This window comes from Poecilia reticulata, linkage group LG2 (assembly GCF_000633615.1).
Source record: "Poecilia reticulata strain Guanapo linkage group LG2, Guppy_female_1.0+MT, whole genome shotgun sequence".
Classification (NCBI taxonomy): Eukaryota; Metazoa; Chordata; class Actinopteri; order Cyprinodontiformes; family Poeciliidae; genus Poecilia; species Poecilia reticulata.
In genome coordinates, this window is record NC_024332.1 from 12,958,069 (window position 1) to 12,978,619 (window position 20,551).

Genomic DNA, 20,551 nt, shown 5'->3' on the forward strand with positions numbered 1-20,551 from the left:
TTCCTCCAGGCTTGAAATGTGGAAGTGGATACAAACCATCTTAATTGGCCTCATTTTATCATGAAGCAGTTTTTTTGTTTTAAACATTTCAAAGTTGGATTTTTTATTAAAAACCCCACACATGTACAAATGTAGACAATACATATTTGAATTAGATGTATCATATTGGTTTGACTGATAACCCTTACAGTAAACCTCAACATGATTCTGCCACCACCATGCTTTACTCCAGACTGCTGCTTCAAAAAGAATATTTTAATGTAAGTTCAGAAAAAAAAGGAAAATAAAAAATGTCTGATGTGGATTTTTTTTTTTCCATTTTGCTTGTCTAAACATTTTTTGGGTCTATTCCTGGCAACCAGAACTTACTTTGAAAACACCTGTGTTTAGACAGATTCACTCAGCTTCATCTTTGAGTAGATATTGCTGGTTCTTTGTGGTACTCATGAAATTAAAATGAAGCAATAGGGGGAAAGGGACAAATAGAAGAAAAAGTTTGAGTTTGAACATATTTAAYTTCAGAAAATATATATTTTTTTAAATAAATTGAGATTAACCTCAGAAATTTCTGAAAAAATGAGGAAATTTCTTTTTTTTTTACTTTTGAAGCTCAGAAAACTTCAAAGTCACATTTTTTACTTCTGAGGCTCAGTTTTAAGTTGTTTTGCTAGAAAATGTGTTTTTGACAGAAATTTACTCTTTTTTTCTACAATGACCCTTATATGTGATCTGCCATAGTTCAGATCACAAGATCACATCTTGACTTTTATAAAGCAGCAGGAAAAACAACAACAACAAAAAAAAAAAACTCAGGAAGCTGAGGCTGAGAAGCAAGTCAAAGTTTTAATCGCCATTAATGTACAGTCTGTAAAAAATATCTAAATCCTGCAAGGGCTGTCAAAGCTTTTCTCGAAGCTACAACAAAATGAAGCAGGGCAGGTCTGAGACGCGTTGGGCCTTAAAACAGCTTTTTACAGCACAAATAACTTAAGCCGTGAAACATAAGCAGTCATCACATGACACTTTATAAGTTTATTTTTTCGCTTTTATATTTATATATTGTATGTGAATATGTACAAGCTGGAAAATATATATATAAAAAGTAACCAAAAAAAAAAAAAAAAGATGCATGGAAGGCTAAAACATCTCATTTTAAAAGAACCTCCCTCCGGCGGTAAACATGACAGTGGGAAACATGGAACAGTCTCTGAGCTTCTGCTTCGTCTCCTGTAACTCCAGTGGAAATGTGTAGTGATTTACTGATTTAGCGAAACCAGTTGCTGCTACCGTTTTTGACAATGCTTTGGAAACCCAGACCGACTTTACTGTAGTAATTAAAATGGTCAAAATTGGGCTAAGGGAGAGGTGGGAGAGGGGGAAGAACAAACAAAAAAAACATTCTGAATGCAAAAGAGACACCACACATAAATGCACGAGCTAGACTGAGGATCAACAAGTGTCTACRCTATCTACCCGGTCAGCAGGCGGAACCCAGGAAAAGGCACAACACACGAGGGATTTCAGTCTTTGGGAGTTCTTCAGGTGGGAAAGAAATGGGGCGTCCGACCGCCTCCCTGCGCCCAGAGGCTGTGCTGATCGGCAAAGGATGAACTCCACAGTGTCCCTCGGATCCACACCGAGCCGGTCTCAGGTCACAGTAAGAAAAAAGGTTCTGATGCGKTCGTCACTGCAGCTGGACTCTGTAGGCTCCGATGAGGAGCTTCACCTGAGGAAAGGAGAAAAGTTCCCCACATATGGTCAGCCTCCTGTGACTGTAATATCAAGAGCTTTGTAACTTTGAGGTTTTCTTGTAGTTTTAAATGTCACMCTTATAATATGACATGGCCCAGAGGCTGATTTCACTTAGTCACTCTTCAAAATGTGTAAGAAAAGAGAACATRCCATTCAAGTAAGGCTACAGCTCATGATCCAATCTYGACACATCTACAGTTGGAGCAGTATTTAAAATACGGACAGCGTTGGGCTTAGCACAGCTACCCTTTTCTGTCTAGCACTTTTGCTAACAAACATTTAACATTTTATCTTCCCCTAAATAAATTTTTCCAGATAAATTCTAAAGCAATAATTTACTCGGTTGTCTTGTAAACTTTCAGTTAAATAAAGATCGACATATGTACCGAAGTTTTGGTTACCAACGTTTATATTCATGCTATTATTTTGAAAGGGAGGACAAATGTATATGTAGCAGTTTCCTCATGGCCTCTTACCATTTCCCCAGTAACTTGATTTAAAAACATACAGGAAAAAATTAAAAATAAAATGACAGTAGAAAACAAGATATACTCATATACAATACGCAAGGGCGATAAAGAACATGTAAATTATAAAAAATAAAATCAACGGTTGTAGCGTCCCCCAAATAGTGAGTTTGTAATAGTGCTTTAGCATTAGCTTCCGCCAAATACTGTATTGGTTTAGCATGTTAGCGTTGGATTTGGGAAAATATCGTGTTGGTAATAGCAATACCATATTTGCATAGCGCTTTAGCGTTAGCGAGCACTAAATACAGTGTTGTTGTAGCGATTTAGCAGAACTAGTGTTTATGATTAGTGCCTTAGGGTTAGCACAACTAACTTTTTTTTAAGTATCAATGYGAACCACTGAATATGAAGCAACAGGAATTGTGACAAAAAAGGTTGGATAATAAACCAGCTTCTGAAAAATCTGCAGTTTAAATTTTTAAAGTGTTAGATAGTGTATAGCATGATTTACCCATCAGAAACACATTTTAAGCTGAGTTAAATTTCCCATCTAAATCTACAAAATGAAACATTTGGAGATTCTAAGAGGAAACAAACATGGAAATGGGTAGAATCGTCTAATGGCAAACCTCTGCCACCATCTGAAGATTTTTTTATTTTTTAACTCTGACTGAACTCTGTTCTCTAATTCTGTCTTTAGAGCCTTAAAGGACTGACACGTCTTCTGCTGCCTTCACATCCCCAGAGGTTTGAACTAAAGCTGCAGCTCTTAATGCTTGAGCCGCAACATGGAGAACAAATATCACATGATTCTCCAGGCTCGTCAATAAGACCTTTGGCAGAAGAGAGCGCCGCACTTTGGGGGCAGCCAACTAAAACTAACAGCAAAACTCAAGACATGAAACTGCTCCAGGTTAAAATAATAAAGGTCCAATTAAAAGATACAAAKAAATCAAAAAGTTATTGTGTTCTGCTGCATACACAGACGGATTCTTAACCCAGCCTCTGTTTTTCCAACATCTAATGATGCGTTCAGTTTGCCTCGGAAGCCTGGGTTCAGATCTGGAAATGACGTCATGCCCATGATGCGTGTGTCTCGCTGCAAGTCGGAAAACCAGTGGGATTTTCTAACTTGTTGTGGTAAAGCACCAGCAAAGCCAGTGGATACTGAAATCTGAGCTGGAATCCCGACTTTCCCAGTCAGGATTTCAGCTTTAGAGTGGACTCTTGTGAGTTTTACAACCGTAAACTTAGAAAAACATCGTCATCTAAAGAGTTAGATAAAGCTGGTGCGTCTCTGGCGTAGATATCTGCAAATTCTTCAAATAAATTGATGTTTTTAACAACAACAAAAAGAATTCCTTGCCGTTACTGAAAGCTCCTTTAGCCAGTAGGACAGCACTAGTGTAGTTTCCCACAGCTGCAGCACACAGGAAGTAGGGTTCCCACACACATTTAATGGACGGATCTCAGACATTTGCAAACACAACTTCCTAGACTTCTTAGGCCTTTAGGTTCTTTTCAAAAATATTAATTCTAAAGTCCATTATGGATGCGGTTCATACACTTTTCCCACAGTAAAATGAAAACACGCTGCAGGTATTTTCATGGTACGTTTTCAAACTTTTCCAGCACCAGTTTGGAGAAAGATAAAAAATACAAATGAACTCACTATTGCATTTTTTTTTTACTGTTATTAGTAATGTGTTGTGATAGTATTTCACATTATACATCAGGCACAAAGCAAACAGAAACATGAAATTTTATCTTTTGAAATCTCTCATACACACGTCTTATTCACCTGGCTGGTATGAGAAAGTTACAAAATAAACAAAAAAAAGCTAAAAAAAATTTCTTGCCAAGTTCTCTGGCATTTAGCAAATAGAAATAATTTTGGTAAATCTAAATAACCTAAAACAAGTTTAGTCTGATTAACTTCATACAGTGAGGAAAAAATGTCTTATCTTTAAATATCTGGTTTAAATTGGTAAAAAAAAAAAAAGACCTTCCAAATKTAGACTTTTAAAGAAACGTTAGATTGGACTTTATTACAGTTTAGTTTGAATATGCAGCACTTTCAAGGACTTTATACTGAAATCAAATTCTTTCCAAACCTTGAAAATGCCTTATTGAAATTCAAGCATTTTCAAGGATTTCAAGCACCCGTACAGTTCTGGATTGATTAGCGGTGGATATTTTTTACAAAGAGACCGCAATAAGATTTTAATCTGTAGAGAAATGAAGGAGAAGGAAGGAAGGAGAGAAGGAGGAAAGAATGGAAGGAAAGTCACACGGAGGACGAGACACAGAGAGAAACTATATTCTCTTCCGCTCACACCAACGGACACAGAGTGGAAAGTCCACAGAGGACGGTTGGTTTTGTGTCTAACTAACCGTATCTGTACTGATTTGACCGTAAGATGTGGATCATTATCCTGCAGAAAGAACCAGCCTTGTGCTCCAACAAGGCTCCCATGGTGACCGGAAAATAAACATYGTTGCAAACTGCCTCCACCCACCCATATCACGGTGATTTTACGGATGATTTTTCACATATGCATTCTTTGTTGTCCACCAGACCCGCCTGGATTCAAAGCTGGTCTCAACTGACCAAAACACAAAGTTCTAGTCCAGGTCCAAGTTAGTAAACTCCACATGAAGACAGACACCGTCACTTCCACACAACAGGTTGCCATGTAGATACTGTATGAGTGTTGCTATGGAAAGTGATGCAGCATATGTCGATATTATCGGTACCGGCAGATAGTAGTCGTTTTTTTAACATGACTACTACGTACATGTCCGATAAATAAAACTGAGCAGATATTACAACAAATATTTATTTCCATCTTCTTGTTTGTTTCTGAAGGGGGAGGAAGTTGCTCATGTGGTATTTGTTTGGTCATGTGACGATGGTAACTAATATTACTAAATATCTTGCTACACTACGCAAACACTCAGTCAGCACCGAGGAAGTTTCACTTACCTTTCCAGGCTAAATGCTTGAATTGGATTCATAAGCAGGGCTATCTGCTGCCAAAAGGTTAGTGAAATTTATAAAATAATATTGATAAATATCGGTTATTGGCCATAGCGGCAACACCAATCCTCCATTTTACTGCATTTTGACAGATTTCACATGAAGGAACTCTAGATGGGTGGCTCATTCTGCCTCTGATGAATGAGGCACAATAAAGCAGGTACGGCGTTGTCAGAGTTTAGAGGTTTTCACTCGTGTTGCCGTAAATTTGTCACCTTGGCTGTCGGTGCTTCAGCRAGACGGATGAAGAGTTTGTTGATCCCTGGAATCGGGCTGAAGGAGTAGATGAAGTGACTATCCTGAAATGTTGAAGAGACACAAACAGGACAAAAAGAAAGCCGATTACTACACAGTTTAAAAGCTTAAGTAAAGAAGCAATTTCTTAGAAAGATTAAATTGGGTATATTTCCATAAACCAACCAAATAAGTTTGGAAATAAATCTGTTCAGTAGGTAACTAGTCTTATAAAATCAGTTTGAATAGATTTAGCTGTGATCCATTCAACAATTTCTCAAAGATGATCAAGAAAGTATTTTTAATCCTGATTACTCTTTTATCTGATTCTAATTATTTCTACGTAACTATTACAGTTTGCTTGTCTAAAAGGTCAAATCTATACAATGAAAGCTTTTCTTTGAATGAGTTCTAAATGCTGCAGTGTAAACTGAGCGTTTTAAAATAAACACAAACGATGTAAGTTGACTTACACTACACTTATGTGTAAGTGGATCGTTTTTGTGAATTTATTGAATAGTATCTTTGAGACAAATGAAAAAAAACAAAACATCAGGGGTGCACCGACTACAGTTTTTTGGCCGATCATAGATATAAAAAAATAAATTCTATTTTAGAGTTGTTTTTTTTTGAGAAGTTGCTAATTATTGACAAAGTTGCTGAGTTGGCAATACTGGGGTGACTATTGTCAACAAGGAATTTGCAGATGTGACCTTTGTGGATCGAGATAAAATCATTTCCACATGTAAGTACTGGCTGATCGCCGATCTTCCAAAATTAAGAAAATCTGGCACCGCTAGTTATCACACAGACCACAATAGGTTTTGTTTTCCAATTCCCTGCTGTTTTCACACTTTAACCAGTCAGTTTTTTAAAAAAATCTGGTTCAATCGGCCTCACAATAAAGTAAACAGCAGAATCTGCACCAACCAGRAAAATAGGCAGCTGGAACTTGTCGTTGAGCACCACAGCATGAACACTGCAGGGCCCGCAGAGCCTGGCGATGATCTCATTCAGGAAGTTGGCGTGAAAGATGAAGAGCAGGATGCCTGAACCTGGAGTAGAACGAAAAAAAAAGAAGAAAGATTTGAAGTCTACATCAAAAGCAAAATGACAGCGTCTGAACTCATGTAAACTCAGCAGGAACTTTGTTTTACAAACAGATTTTGTTATATCAGCCAGAACAGAAACCATAGAAACGCTGGAAGTCTAAGAACATCAAGATCTATGATGCACACATATAAATATYGTCTGCCGTAGAAAAATACTCATGCAGGCTGTTTCTTTTAGATGCGAATTTCAGATCATTTATTAAAAAATATGTTTTTATTACTTAGTCTCCCTCAGTGTTGAATTTAAAAATGTGACCATTTATATGATAGGGGCAGTATTATGTGTCTTCCAGACATACCATGACAATATGTAGAACAATAAAGTAACTATGTTCCATTCAGTTGTTATAAAAATGCCACATCTATCAAAAGATATTTTACTTCCTGATTTAACACCTTGAAATTGGKCCTTTGTCTCTTTAAAAACTCCTGGTCTTTCTGAAACTACACCTTCAGAAAGTCATCACAAAATGGCTTCTCTATTAAGCCTTTAACTTTTTTTTTTTTCGCATTGAGAAGTAGCTGCTATTATGAGCTCAGCACAGTGAACAGTCCCACCATGTGTTTGCTAATTGCTGTTGACTAGTCTGAAGGAGCAGAGTGGGGGAGGAGCTTCATCCTCAAAGACGGAGCTATGTCCAACCAGGCGTTTTACACAGTTGAATGGTTGCTATGGGAGATTAAAAGATTTCTCAAACATGCATGAAAGAGTCCAGGCAACACTCTCCAGGTATGTTTTTGTATAGGCAATAACATTATAACGCGATATAAAAAAGTTGATTTTACATAACAAAAAAGTTGATTTTACATAACACTGCCCATTTAATAAAACAAATAAAAAAGAGTTTCACCTTCTGGTTGTGGCTGCGCCTTGTAGAGAAACTCCATAGAAAAGTCGGGTCCCTCACAAAGCCTGTGGCAAGCCAGAGGGAACACCCGCTCCAAAACCACCAGCCGGGACTCAAAGTACGCCCGGATGGTGTCCTCTGCCACACTGGACAACCTGAAGRACAGAAACATAAACAAAAAGTCAGTTTGAATGGGATGTGACATGTTTCATGATCGCTCTTCTTTATTAAAGCTTTGCATTTACAGTCTTTAAGAAAAACTGATTCTGGAGAAATATTTTTGAAAAATGTTAACATTATTGAGTCTTTAAAGTCATCCTGCATATAGGATGGAGTAATCTGTTTGATACCTGAAAGTGGCACTTACTTGTTGATGTGGTCCTTGACGAGGTCGCACACCATCAGGTTGTTGCTGAAATTGGCGAAATACAAAGCCGTGTTCTTGTGCTTTGACAGGATGTTGCAGTCTGCTCCATACTCCAGCAGGAGGCGCACTATGTCAGCATTCCCTCTTTTGCAGGCCTGAAAAGTGGAGAGAAGAGATCAGGTTCCTCTGATTCATTTGTATAAGAGGTCTGAAGGTCAAAAAAATCTAAATCAATTGTGTTATTGCCAATATTAACAAGCAATTTTCTAAATTAAAGCTATGAACATGTATTTGAAAGTTATGCCGAATGTGAAAGACACATTAAAACATATATAACTACATAACATATATTAAAATATTATATGAATATATCTTATGCAAATAATGGCCCTAATACCACYCCAAAAAAATAACATTTGTGGATTTCACATATTTGCAAGAACCTCTGATGTCAAAGTCATATTTTGCATAATTAATTTTTTTCATAATCAAGAGGCATACATTTTCGATATTTAAATTGGAATATTCTCTGACAATATCGTCAGAATTTTCTAAGAAGAAAATCTCAGCTGTTTGAGATTATAAAGTCATTTGCTACACAAAATGCTCTGAAATTGAAGTAGTCAATGTAGAGGATGTGCAAGTATATAAATATATAAATAAAGAAAAATAAAAATTAATGTAAGAAATATAGCACCCAATTACACAATGAATCCAGGCACTTTTTTTGCAATTGTGCCTTTGAACAAAACGACTTTGTGAGAACTGAGATTTGGAATATTCTGCAGCTCTGCTCACTTTCATCAGTGCCGTTTCTCCTCCCAGCGTTTGAGCGTTGACGTAGGAACCGGCTTCCAGCAGCATAGCAACAGTGGTCAAAAAGTTCTGGCAGGAAAGAGATAAAGTTGTGAGATTTTGTCTGTCCAGGATTCCAAAGATAATTAAATGTTTTATTGCTTTCGTTTTGTTTACCCAGCCTGCGTGTTGGATACCTTTTCAGCGGCGTGCATCAACGCCGTGGTGCCATTCTTCTGTCTGGCGTTGACCCTCACTCCCTTCCTTATTAGCAGTCGGAGGATGTCGTCCTGCCCCCCCGCTGCAGCCAGCATGCACAGGGACATGCCACTCACGTCCTGTGGACAAATGGGAACAAATGACGACGGCTTTAAAACACAGAAGTGACAAAAGTAGGAGTTTGTACCATAAAAAGCAAGCACCATAAAAGCTAATGTTAACTAAAACACACAACTCCAAATTGCACCAATATCCATTTTCTGACTTTTCAGATTTGTTTAATTGGCTAAATTAGAATGATTGCRTGTGTCCATCTCATGGAAAAACCTAACTCGTGAACCAACGCAGGTTGCAAAATGTATGTCACACAAAAACAAATGTTAGGGTAAAAAAAAAGAATTTTTTTTTTTCACAAAACACTTACATTATCAAGCCCAGAAGTTTTTTTTATTAGAAGTGACAAGTTCCTCACAGTAAAACATTAACTGAAGCTACWTACAAGTAAACAGGATAAACAAGCAACAAGTGTTTTTTTTTTACAGTAACATTGCATACAAACAAAAGCTTCCACAAAGCTATTCACGTAAAAAAAAACAACAACAGAAATAATAATAGATTCTTGCCACACCATAAAGCTCCACATCCTACTAACCGTTGCTACTTCAATGCGCCCCTTCAGCCAAACTGAAACATCAGACAGTGACTCTAATGACTTTGGTATGAGAACGTGAACACAGGCTCAACTTAGGTTCACTAGCAGCTACTAAGGCTAGAAAAAAAGCCTCTGTAACAGGCGTGTAATGCTTAGATCGAAGAAAGTTCTCTCTCTTCACCTTAGTGAGAACAAAAATGACCTTCATGATGATTTAAACTTTAAAAAAAAGTATCTACATAACACAATCTATATAGCATATGCCTTGTTGAATGTACAAAGGAAAATAAATAAAGTTTGTACTGAACTTTAACAAAATTAACTTTCTTTCTTGCCGTTTTTTTTATTATTTTTAGCGCAAGCAATAAGAGTCAATACTCAACCAAACTGTAACTTCCACATATTAGGAAATTCAAACTTTTCAGCCGCTTTCTGTCAGGCACATTGATAACAGCAATCCAAAAGTAATTAAAATAACATATTTTTTCTGCAAAAAAACAAAACAAAATAAGAAAATCTTACCGTCAAGATCAAAATTTGCATAATTGATGTGATCTTAGGTGGACAGAAGGATTTAAACAAAATACACCACAGTAAGGCAGCTGGATCTTAGCAAGCAGATTAATGGTAAACATCCAGTAACTCAAAGTAGTGTCAATCAAGCACAATAAAATAATAAAATGTTGTAAACAGTCGCTTTTTAGTGTTACAAAGTATTTTGTAATACAAATGGGTAGAAAGAAAAACTACCGCAACTTATCAATAATAACATGACCTTTAAAATCCGCTGAAGAACTGTCCATGTCTTAGTGAAAAATGTACAAGACAGGTTCTATGCTATAGTGTTACAAGAAAGTTGTTAAAAACCTACCTACAGTATCGGCTACTGGCTGAAGACATGATATAGTAATGATACACAACAAGGTACACCTCTCACATTAGCTGGGTTGAATGCAAGGATTCTCGAAAAGGTTTTCTGTTAAATAAAAATACATAAAATGCTACTAAAAACAGTACAACAGGAAACAAAAAGGATCTCAATGCAAGCCAATTCTCAGTCAGAAATCACTCTTCAAAAATATTTAAGAGTTGGATCCTTTGGATATTCAGTCAAGGGATTTACCGAATAAAGTGAAAAATGTCTCGAGCTGCAAATCCTTGTCCAATAAAATTCACGTTCCACCCCAATGTATAAACTGATATGCATTATGGATGAGTAACAAAACACTAGTAGTGAGCATGTCATATTTAAAAATCTCCTTAACCCGAGGCAGGTTACAGAACAATCATTCTTTCTTTCCCACATCTGGGGAAATTCATGCAACAAAGAAGCTTGTTTCACTGGATTTTGAAAACATAAGGACATTAAAAAAAAAAAAACCTAAATCTAACCGGCAGGACTGTCTGAAAATGCAAGAATAAACATAAAAACAACAAGTGAGATCACGGCAAATGGACATTGTGGACGACACAAATTTAGCTTTTCCACCCCCCCCTTCTTTCCCACCCCAATCAGATTGAGGTTAAAGCCACAGACCTCTCATGTCATCACATTGTTTTTGTGCAAGTCTAGTCAAATTATTTACAGGGAAAGATACACAGGACCATCCCACTCATTGCTCGAAGTCTGAGTTTCTGGTTTCGGTGGTCTATCCTGTTTGGAAGCAACTGCATGACCTCTTCTTTTGAGTGACTGAATAGAGTTATGCACAAAATACTTCACTTCCCTCCATGTTCTGGTGTTCAGTGCCGGTTCGGCAGCTAAACATCTATCGCATTCCTTTTTCCCCGGCACCTTCGCCAGCTGACAAAAGTCTCCAAATTGCCGCCTCACTGCTGCCTGTTCTTCCTCGCTCCATAAACGCTTGTTTCTTTTTTGAGGCTTCACGCCCGGAGGGGCTCGTTTTTTCACAGAAGACACCGGTGCGCTTTCCTGTACCACCGGCGTACTTTCAGAAACAGCATGTTCGTGGATTGAAGGAACAACCTGCGCAGATGCGTGGACCCTCGTAGGGCTAGTGTGGTAGGGCGGGGTACTTGAATGGTCAAGAGGAGAGAACGAAGACATGACAGGCCTACTTCTGTCATTTAGCGTGGAGAATGCAGAAATCACTGGTGCACTCAGAGTGTTCAACTGTGTATATGTAGGAACCATTGAAGTACATGGGGTATTAAAATGTGTATAGGAAGGAATCAGCGGTGAGTTTGTAGCTTCCAGTGGGGTATACACGGATGAATGCAACATACCTGTAGTATTCTGTCCATAAAAAGACGACATGGACAGGTTGTGGTTGTTCTCTGATGCGTATACAGAAGACACTAAGGTATTTGTAGTGTGGTGTGGGGTAAACGTAGGAACCACTTGAGTATCAGTGGCGTTTAGTGGTGTGAAGTTTGAAATCAATGGCTGACTCGTGTGGATCATATTAGTATTTGAAGAACAAAATGGCGTGTAACTAGCATTAATCTCCTGGGAGAAAGGTGATGGTTCCCTTATGTTTGCCGAAGGTGGCATTGTCATACAACAGTTCAAGCTACTTTCTTGCAAGTGATCTGGATTCACGGTCGTCATCGTACAAACACTCGTCTCCTCTATTTCGGACTTTACGGTTTGGTCTGGAGTTTTGGAACTCTTTGTGTTCAAAACGTCTTTATTCCCATCAGACCTCAGCTGGTTATTTCTCCTACGCATTGTTTGCAATGTGTTGTGGACATAGTTTTTAACGTCCGTCCAAGACCTTCCTCCAAGATCTGGCTCAGCAGCTATGCAGGCATTGCATGCTTTTTTGCCTGGAACCTTCATCCTTGTGATGAATTCATTCAAGTAGCGTTTGACAGCCATCTGTTCCTTCTCAGTCCAGGGTCTTCTTTTTAAAAGCTGCTTTGGTCGAGTTCCTAAAAAAACAAAGAATTTTTTTTATTTTTTTTTTTAAAAAAGAGGAAAATTTTCATTTAATAAAAAAATAGAAACCTCACAGGTATACAACTGTTTTAGCTGTAAGGCTAAATGCAAAACATTCCAAATGCACGTTGATATATCTAGACTGTGCTGTGCGCAAACAACTTAAAAGTTCAACATTCTCCTTTTTTGAAAACTTTGATCTGAAACATCCTGATTTTTACCTGACAATCTTGAATTGAATACAGATTGTTCTGCCATTATAAGGCATCTCTCTTTTTAGGGCTGAACAAAAAATGTAATGAGCATTCTTCAGAAATACAGAAAAAGGCACAGCATTTTCCCTCGAAGGTAAGAAGTTGGTGACTGATGTGTGCATGTTTTTGATAGCTTGTACAGGTGTGGTTTGGCCATTACAAATAATCTGTTTTGTAGGAACCCAATATTGTAAACATGATCCTCTTGTTTTAAATYAAACTTAAATGTTGTCTTCACTTAATTTAAACTGAAGATACTCTCATCAATTTTTTGTCACCATGGCACAAATTTAGAAATTAAAGCAGAATAGATTAATGTGCATCCAAAAAAGAGAGGGAACAAATCATACGTACCATCTTTTGTAGTGCTTGGCCGACTTGTTGGCATTGTTTTATCCATCTTCAGCAGTTCTTTGCCGATTTCCTCCAGCAGTGTTGCATTTTGAGAAACGCTGTGACATTCTTGGTTGCTCCTTCCCAACATCTTTGCTACTTGGTCCAGTTCCTGTTCAGTGAGGCTCATGAGCTGCCAGCAGGTGGAAATCTGCTCTCTTCCAGATGAGGACAGAAGTGCTTCTGAATTTTTAACGCCACACTCAACTGCAGCTCTTCGAAAACAGTCCAATCCTCTTATGAAAGAGGGTCCCTCCGTCCTTGCAAACAGGTACGGGTTAGTTTTGGAGACGCCTGCTTGCTCTCTGTTCTCAACAAGCAAGTCAATTGATGAAACCATCCTGTCTGTTAACAGAACCAGCATGTTCCGTCCATACTGGCCTTCAAGTTCCAGTCTTGTAAAACTGGAACGAAGTTCCAGCTCCAGGTTTGTGCTCTTTCTAACTTGATCCGCAGAGAGAATGCATGTTCCTTCACTCGTCCTCTGAGAGTACGTTTTCAGAAGAAGCCTTCCAATATTTCCCACTCTTCCCCTGTTAAAAAGACAGACGTTTGCCAACGTGGCTTCACCTAGCTTCTTCCATGTCGACATGCTAGCGTTGTCTTTTAAGTCCTTCCTTGCTTCTTCCTCTTCTCCTGTAATAAATCTGTGGAGTTTTATCAAATCTTCAGTCACAGTTGATTTGTCGACATCCACTTTTTTGGTTTCTTGCTTTAAAGAGCAGGTAAGTGCTTTGCGAGAAAAACACTCGGCCCATTTCGTGTCAARTAGTTCAATGAACTTTTTCAATTCGCCCTCCGTTTTGCTGTCCTCCGTCATGCGACTTTCTCCAAATGCTATCTCTGCTGCGCGCTTTAGAGAGTAGCCAATCTTTGAAACAAGGGAAATCGTTTTAAACTTACTAGAATTTGGATCGAAGCCACTAACTTTTTTGACCCCCTCAACAGCTAATTCAAACTTGGATGGTAGACATATTTCGTGAAGGTACTTCACAGTCTTGTCCAGCTCATTCACAGCAAGAACAAACCTACCCAACTCCCTCATCTTCTGTGCAATGTAAGCAAACTGAGACTTATCATGATCATACTTGACTGACAAGGTATTGCCGTATTTACAAATGAGTGGGTCCAACTGGATATGTCTTGAAATGTCATCTTGATGCATGATTTGAATGATTTCTTTGCAGCTTCCAGTTAAGAACTCCGACATTGGAAGTAGATCGGAGACAGAATTGCAACTGTTGGATCGGTTTGTCTTTTCGGAAGATTTGTGCTCTGCCTTTCCAATCTTACACGTCCGCTCATGCCTCCATAAATCAGTTTTGCGAAAAAATGCAAGACAGTGCTGGCAGGGCAAGAAGTCGCGCACAGATACGGCTGTTTTCTTCAGCTGCTTATTAGTCGCAATTTCTCCCTCGCCACACTTAGAAACGTCACAATTYTTGAAAATTGCTTTATGGTGAATCTGGTCCAGCATGGTCTGTCTTACTTTGGAACCCTTGGGAAAGTGCATGGCATGGGCAACATCTGGTTCTTCTGCATGCTTACTTTCCAAGTGCCTTGAGATTTGAGTAAAATAATTTTCGCAAAACACGCACAAGCGTTTCTTGTAAGTTTCCTTTTTTTCTTTAACTACGATGATGGGTTTTGTTTCGACCACTTGCTTGCGGGTCCGTAGACTTGATCGTGTCGGTAACGTGACCTCGGCTATTTTTCTCCTTTGAAGACATTGTGTTTTAACTGTCTCTTCTCTGTCAGACTTTGTAAGTGTTTGATCCAAACCATCAACGTTTTCCAACACTGCACCATCCGTGTGCTCATCTGAGTCATTCCCTTCTTTGGCATCTTTAATTTTGCTTGCTATGTGCTTTTGTTGAGTTCTGTCATCTACCTGCTTTAATCTCTTGTCTGCGTTTTTGGTTAAATCTAAATCAACAGTGTTCAGAGTCATTTGGGTTGATAATGCACCGTTTGTGTCATCTGAGATTTTCTGTTCCTCTCCTTGACTTTTCTGCGCGACTGAAGTTTTACATAATGTATTCTTCGATTGAGTTTTATTGATTCCGCCCCGTAGTTTACGTTTCTTCGCTGTTAATTTCTCAGCGTTTGTGCTAGCTTGGAAGCTTGAAATTCTACTGTCACTCTGAGGACCATCCATATGTTGTGGGATATTCTCCTTTGCTGCTGCCTCTTTATTTCTTTTAGCTTCAATCAAGTTCCTCTCTCCTTCATATGATCTCTTCTCATCAATAGTACTTGCCTGCAAAAAAAGAGTAAATGTAAGACTTATTGCCAAATCAGATCCCATAAATATTTGAATTGAATGGAAAATATATGTTTTAGATATAACTAARGGGGAAAGGGAAGAGGCTGAGGGGTTTCCTGAATTTTGGCAAATATGATGGTGACTTTGTTAGTTCTGATATTAACTTTGCAATTCTGCTGCCCATCTTCCAATGCTTCTCTTTTCTTTTAACACTTGCACCTTGGCAATGCCCCATTAGGACTCAGGCTCATTCAAACAGAGCTCAAAGTGATCGCTTTTTAACCCAACATCTGCACCAACAACCCAAATCTTTAGTACAAAAACCACATGTGACCCATTTAAGAACATTTAATGGCTTTATTGGATCAAGCAGAGCTTTAACATAAATGTCTAAGCAAGTCAAGATGGGGGTGTCAGATGAAATGCTACATGAAGTGAACAAAAATGTGCACTCATGCTAAATCCGCATGCATGGTTTACGACTAAAAAAAAAGATTTAAGTTTGAATACCAGCGTTACAAAATAAACTGGTAATTTACCAAAGTGTGTCACTGATGTGGCCACAGCAGCTAACAGTGCATGAACTGGCTCTTCAGGGTAACAAAACAATAGGAACACTTTAGGAGCGTCCTGCCAGTCACATTTACGCTCATATTTTAGCTAAGTTTTTCTTTTTAAATATTCTTAATAAAATAAAATACAAATAAAAAAATTAAAGTTAATGAAGATAATATGACATGTTTTGAAATCATATCTACAGTATGTACCTGCTTGAAAATGGATCTTCCTGTCCAGGTACTTTGTGTGTCGTCTTCCTGTTGCTTGTTCACTGCAAAGAAAGGCAACACTCGTCTCAAATTTGCAGTCACAGAACAAACATTTTAAATGTATTGCAATAAAAAAAAAACATGGTGAATAATTGTAATTTTAATTAAATGCCCATTAAATATTTATACAAGTCACAAACCTTCAGTCTCCTTAAAACAGCTTTATAAAATAACTTGATTAACTGAGAAATGTATTGTTTTATATTACGTTTGAGTGTGTAAGCTAGTTCCTAACAATAGCTAGCAATAAAAACAGGGTGTTAGACTAAACATATACATTTCTTAAACATTAAGTCAATTCAGGTTTAAATTATATGCTCTTTTAATAAAAACAAAATCTWGGTTGATTGTGCTAAAGAACATGCAATCCAGTAAAGGAATTACATTTTACAATATGGACAATCKTACAACCTTACTGGAGAATAAATACAAGTTAAAAAAGAAATGAAATATTGTCCTACCCGATTCTGTAGCGGAGGCAAAGTTGCTTTGAAGATGAAGCAAATATCTTGACAGGATGTTTCTTTTTTAGGAGGCATGAAGAAATCAAGTCTGGTTGTTGATCTTCAGACGCAGTTTGAAAAATCTACTCTCTCCTATCAACTACAGGTCATATTGGTGCTAGCTACCATGCTCCTTAGAATATGATGAGAAACAAACACCATGTGGCAGAAAGAGACCAGAGTAAACGGATTCTCCCTACACAGAACTCAAATTCATAACAAAAAAGTAAAAATCCCTGACTTAAAGAGTCTATAAAAAGCATTCACCCCATTGGATATTTGACCCTTTTTATTGATTTTACTTATCATCCACAAAATTTTGCATTTTTTTTTTTTTGACAAATCTGTTTTTACAACAACAAAAAAAAAACCTTGTCAAAATGAAAACTGTCCAAAGACATATATACTAAACACTGAATTGAAGAGTGAATATTTAAGCAATCACTTACTTTATGGGAAATCTTTCCAAAAAAAGCCAAACTTTGTTGATGATTGATTTTTTTTAAAAGCAATAAAAGATTGAGACATCCAAGGGGGTGAACACTTTTTATAAATACTGTATAAAAAATACTTTGCTCACACAGAACTGGACCAACATTTTAACAAACCACCTAACTATTTGCATTACTAACCGGGCCATTGGCTCACTGTTTGGGGTAATATTTTTAATGACTTGTTAAGTCGTTTACAGGATGCTCAAGTGTTTATCTTTAATAGCGTATGAAACATGACTTTAATTTTCACACATTCACACGGGGCAACCAAGGTGCAAGCTGGGAAATGTGATTCTGCTTTGAAATTTTGGGACCACAAAATGAACAAATCCAAATACAGAATTAAGGTAAGCAGGGAAATGATATGTATAGAATAACCAAATGAATACCTCTTGTTCCAGATTGTAGTCCTCTTTGGAGTTGAGTGCTAATTTAACAGCCATGTAATCGCCGCTTTTCACAGCGTCTCGCAGTTCACCTGTCAGACACGAGGCAGAGCAGTGTTTAAAGAAAGGATTCTTTTAGACAGAAAATATGTTTTACTGAGGTACGATTATTATTCATTGACTTATTAAATACGCGGAAAGCTAAAAACATATTTTGATTCTCAAGATTTGAAGTCGGTTTTTAAATGTCGACGTTGCTGTGATTTAATCTTTGTTCCGCTGGAGTGGGCAGTCTGTGTTATAACAATACAAAATACAGAGAGGACATTCTGGATCAGATGGCAGGAAAACAGTTTGTTGAGGGGAAACAGCCATCAAGGCAGCTGGAAGAAGATGGAAGTCTAAGCCGTCAGGAATCTGAAAGACTGGAAGAAAAAAAGAGGGAGCGCCAGGTACAGTAAAAACCTCCTTCGATCTGTGAAGAGAAGTGATGTACGCTGACTGCAAATCACACATTACTTTTTCTTGCGGTAATATAAATAATGTAAATAGTTACAGCGATATAAACATTTGGGTGCTCTGTTTTCTTTCATTCTTGTTAATTCTCATTTATTTTGGCGATATGACAATTGGTGTTTAGAGTTTGTTTCTGAGAAAAAAGACGCAAAAATTCTTCATTAGAGTAATATATTGTTGTTAGATTTCTCAGAAAATGTGACAAAAATGACTCTTGTAAGTATAATAGTTTTGACTGGTGAATAATGGTAAAATCTGAATGCACAACTGAACTTTGTCTATCAAATTAAAAATAATTATTGTTGTCATTAAGGCTTGTGAAACATTGTTTAGTTGTAAACTTACAAGGTGAACCGATTCTTGATTTAAACCCAGCAGTCAAAATGGCTGCTGGTGGCCTCTCTAGTCGGGACAGTATATTSATCGACAGTTTGTCCTGTTCTTGTTGTGCTACTGAAAGTCCTAAACAGATGGATGTTTTTGCGTGTAGTTTGAAAAAAAAGTCAAACATTTACAGTACTTTTGAAAAGTATGGAAGAAATACACAACCTCGAGTGTTAGTAGTGTTTTCTAGTGAGGTAAAAAAAAAAAAAAAAAATCAGACCTACACCTCCCTCCTGCAGAAAATCTGATTAATCATGATCCCAGGTTAACTGGAAGCCAAAATCACAATAATCTTGTTCTTCTATCAAAACTTCTTCCTTAAACTGATTTATTCATTGAACAAAACAGATGTGCTGTTTACTGTTTAGCATGTAAAGGAAAACACTCACTGGGTGACAACGGTGGACCTGACAAGATCTCATCCTCTCCGTTCAAATGCTTCTGAAAGTTATCTAGCGTCATCCAGTCCAGGTTCAGATCCATTCCCAGGCTCAAAGTGGCTTGACCCCTCTCTGTACATCACAGAACAGGAAGACCATCAGGAGCCAAGCAGCTTAAACTGCTGAGGCAGGGAATGTGAGGTCTGAGCCCACAAAAACCAGCCTTACCAGATTTATCGTTGCCCTCTGGTGGCTCCTGGTTCTCATCACATGAAATGAAGAGTCTGGGCTCGCTGTCGTCTCTCCTCTTCCTCCTGTCGTCGGCCGAACTCCTCCTCTCCCAAGGTGGCCGCAGGGCCTCGTCTGCCCTCTCCTTTCGCTCTCTGGAGTCGTCTGCTGACCGCGGTTTCCCCGTGGATTCCTCTTCCCTTTCGTCACTGTCCAGGCTGAAGCCGTGACTCTGGCTGGCTCTGGGAACTGAATGTCGGGGGCCGGAGATCAGAAATAAGTTTCCTTTTAAAGGTAAAGGCATCGGCTGTTTCAGAAATTTCTACCAACATTTTCATGTGCATTTGGGGTCGTAACCCTGTTGGGTTCTCAGTATTTTACTGTTGATTTTAGGTGAATCCATCCCATTTCTTTCCTTATCAACCCATTTGTGCAATGCGCCAGTGACGGAGGCATTTGAAAGACTGTCTTCAGTACGGATCTGGTTCTAACAGGCGTTTATGGTGGTGAAGAYGCCTMAAAATCACAGTTCAAATCTGGCCTTAAAACCCAAAATGAGTGATTGGATTACAGTTGTGCAAGGAAAAAACCAACAACTAAATAAATCACATTCTTTAGAGCTGAAGCAATTAATTGGATCAATCAATTATTGAAATAATTGTCAACTAATTTAGTGGACGATTAAATTAGTTGATTAATAGATTTAGTGATCAATTTATTGTTAGCGTACAGAAACCCAAAAAAATGCCAGTTGCTGAAAAAAAAAAAATCATATTTAGAGGCCTAATTAAGCCAAAAGTTTACTATAAATAAGTTATTTATAAGTAGAAATTAAGTTAAAAACACTTATGTCTGTCAAATTTTAAATGGCAGTTCTTGCCCCTATAAATTCAAAAAAGAAAGATATGTTATAGCATTTTAGACAATAAAATGTTTATTTTGTCTTTTTTTTAAATGTTATTTATTTGCATCTTTTAATATATTTCTAATTAGAGGTGATCGGCCAACGATCATAATCGGCCGATTTCTGTGAAAAAGTGTATGATCGGTGATCGCCGATCACGGTCTCTTGTTGCCGATCACACAAACTGATCACTTGCATCTCATTTCTCAGCCTGCCTGTGCAGCTGGTCTCCTCTTTMMTTCACACTGCGCAAACGCGCAGCAACAAATCCTAAGCGATGTGGAACTATAACGCACCGAGTGAATGGGGAAGTTTACGTGTTGCGGCGGAAAATTGAAGCAGTCAAAATGCATCAACACAACGAATCTAATATGACATAAAACAATGCCATACTTGACRGAGTTTGGCTACATCGAGGCTCACTGCAGTAAAAAAGACATATGGAGGATCAGATAGCAGGTAAAGCAGCGCACAGCTACAAACACTCACCTGGATTAGCATGAAGGTTAGAAAGCTAAACAAATAACCCGCAAAATTATTTAAGTCTTCAAGCTGCGATGTAAGTCGCTGGTTCTGCTCTCGCTGTTGAACCGCTGCTACACGCTACAGGTAGTAATATTTCACA

General features: G+C 38.0%; 1 protein-coding gene across 4 annotated transcripts in view; it reads right to left on the reverse strand.

Annotated features, from left to right (window-relative positions):
* Positions 1–824: 824 nt before the first annotated feature.
* Positions 825–20,551, reverse strand: part of mphosph8 (M-phase phosphoprotein 8) — a 25,047-nt gene continuing 5,320 nt past the window's right edge. For 3 of the 4 annotated variants that reach the window (XM_008431829.2, XM_008431840.2, XM_008431851.2), the window contains exons 6-10: positions 19,023–19,271; positions 18,804–18,926; positions 17,518–17,606; positions 13,000–15,298; positions 9,263–12,384 (exon numbers count right to left, since the gene is read on the reverse strand). In XM_008431829.2, the coding sequence (XP_008430051.1) occupies positions 11,072–12,384; positions 13,000–15,298; positions 17,518–17,606; positions 18,804–18,926; positions 19,023–19,271 (4,073 nt within the window). In that variant the 3' untranslated portion in view covers positions 9,263–11,071. Of the gene's footprint in view, positions 1,727–5,477; positions 5,562–6,426; positions 6,552–7,459; positions 7,612–7,823; positions 7,979–8,621; positions 8,709–8,815; positions 8,957–9,262; positions 12,385–12,999; positions 15,299–17,517; positions 17,607–18,803; positions 18,927–19,022; positions 19,272–20,551 lie in introns of those variants that run through there. The other variant, XM_008431861.2, reaches the window with a different exon arrangement.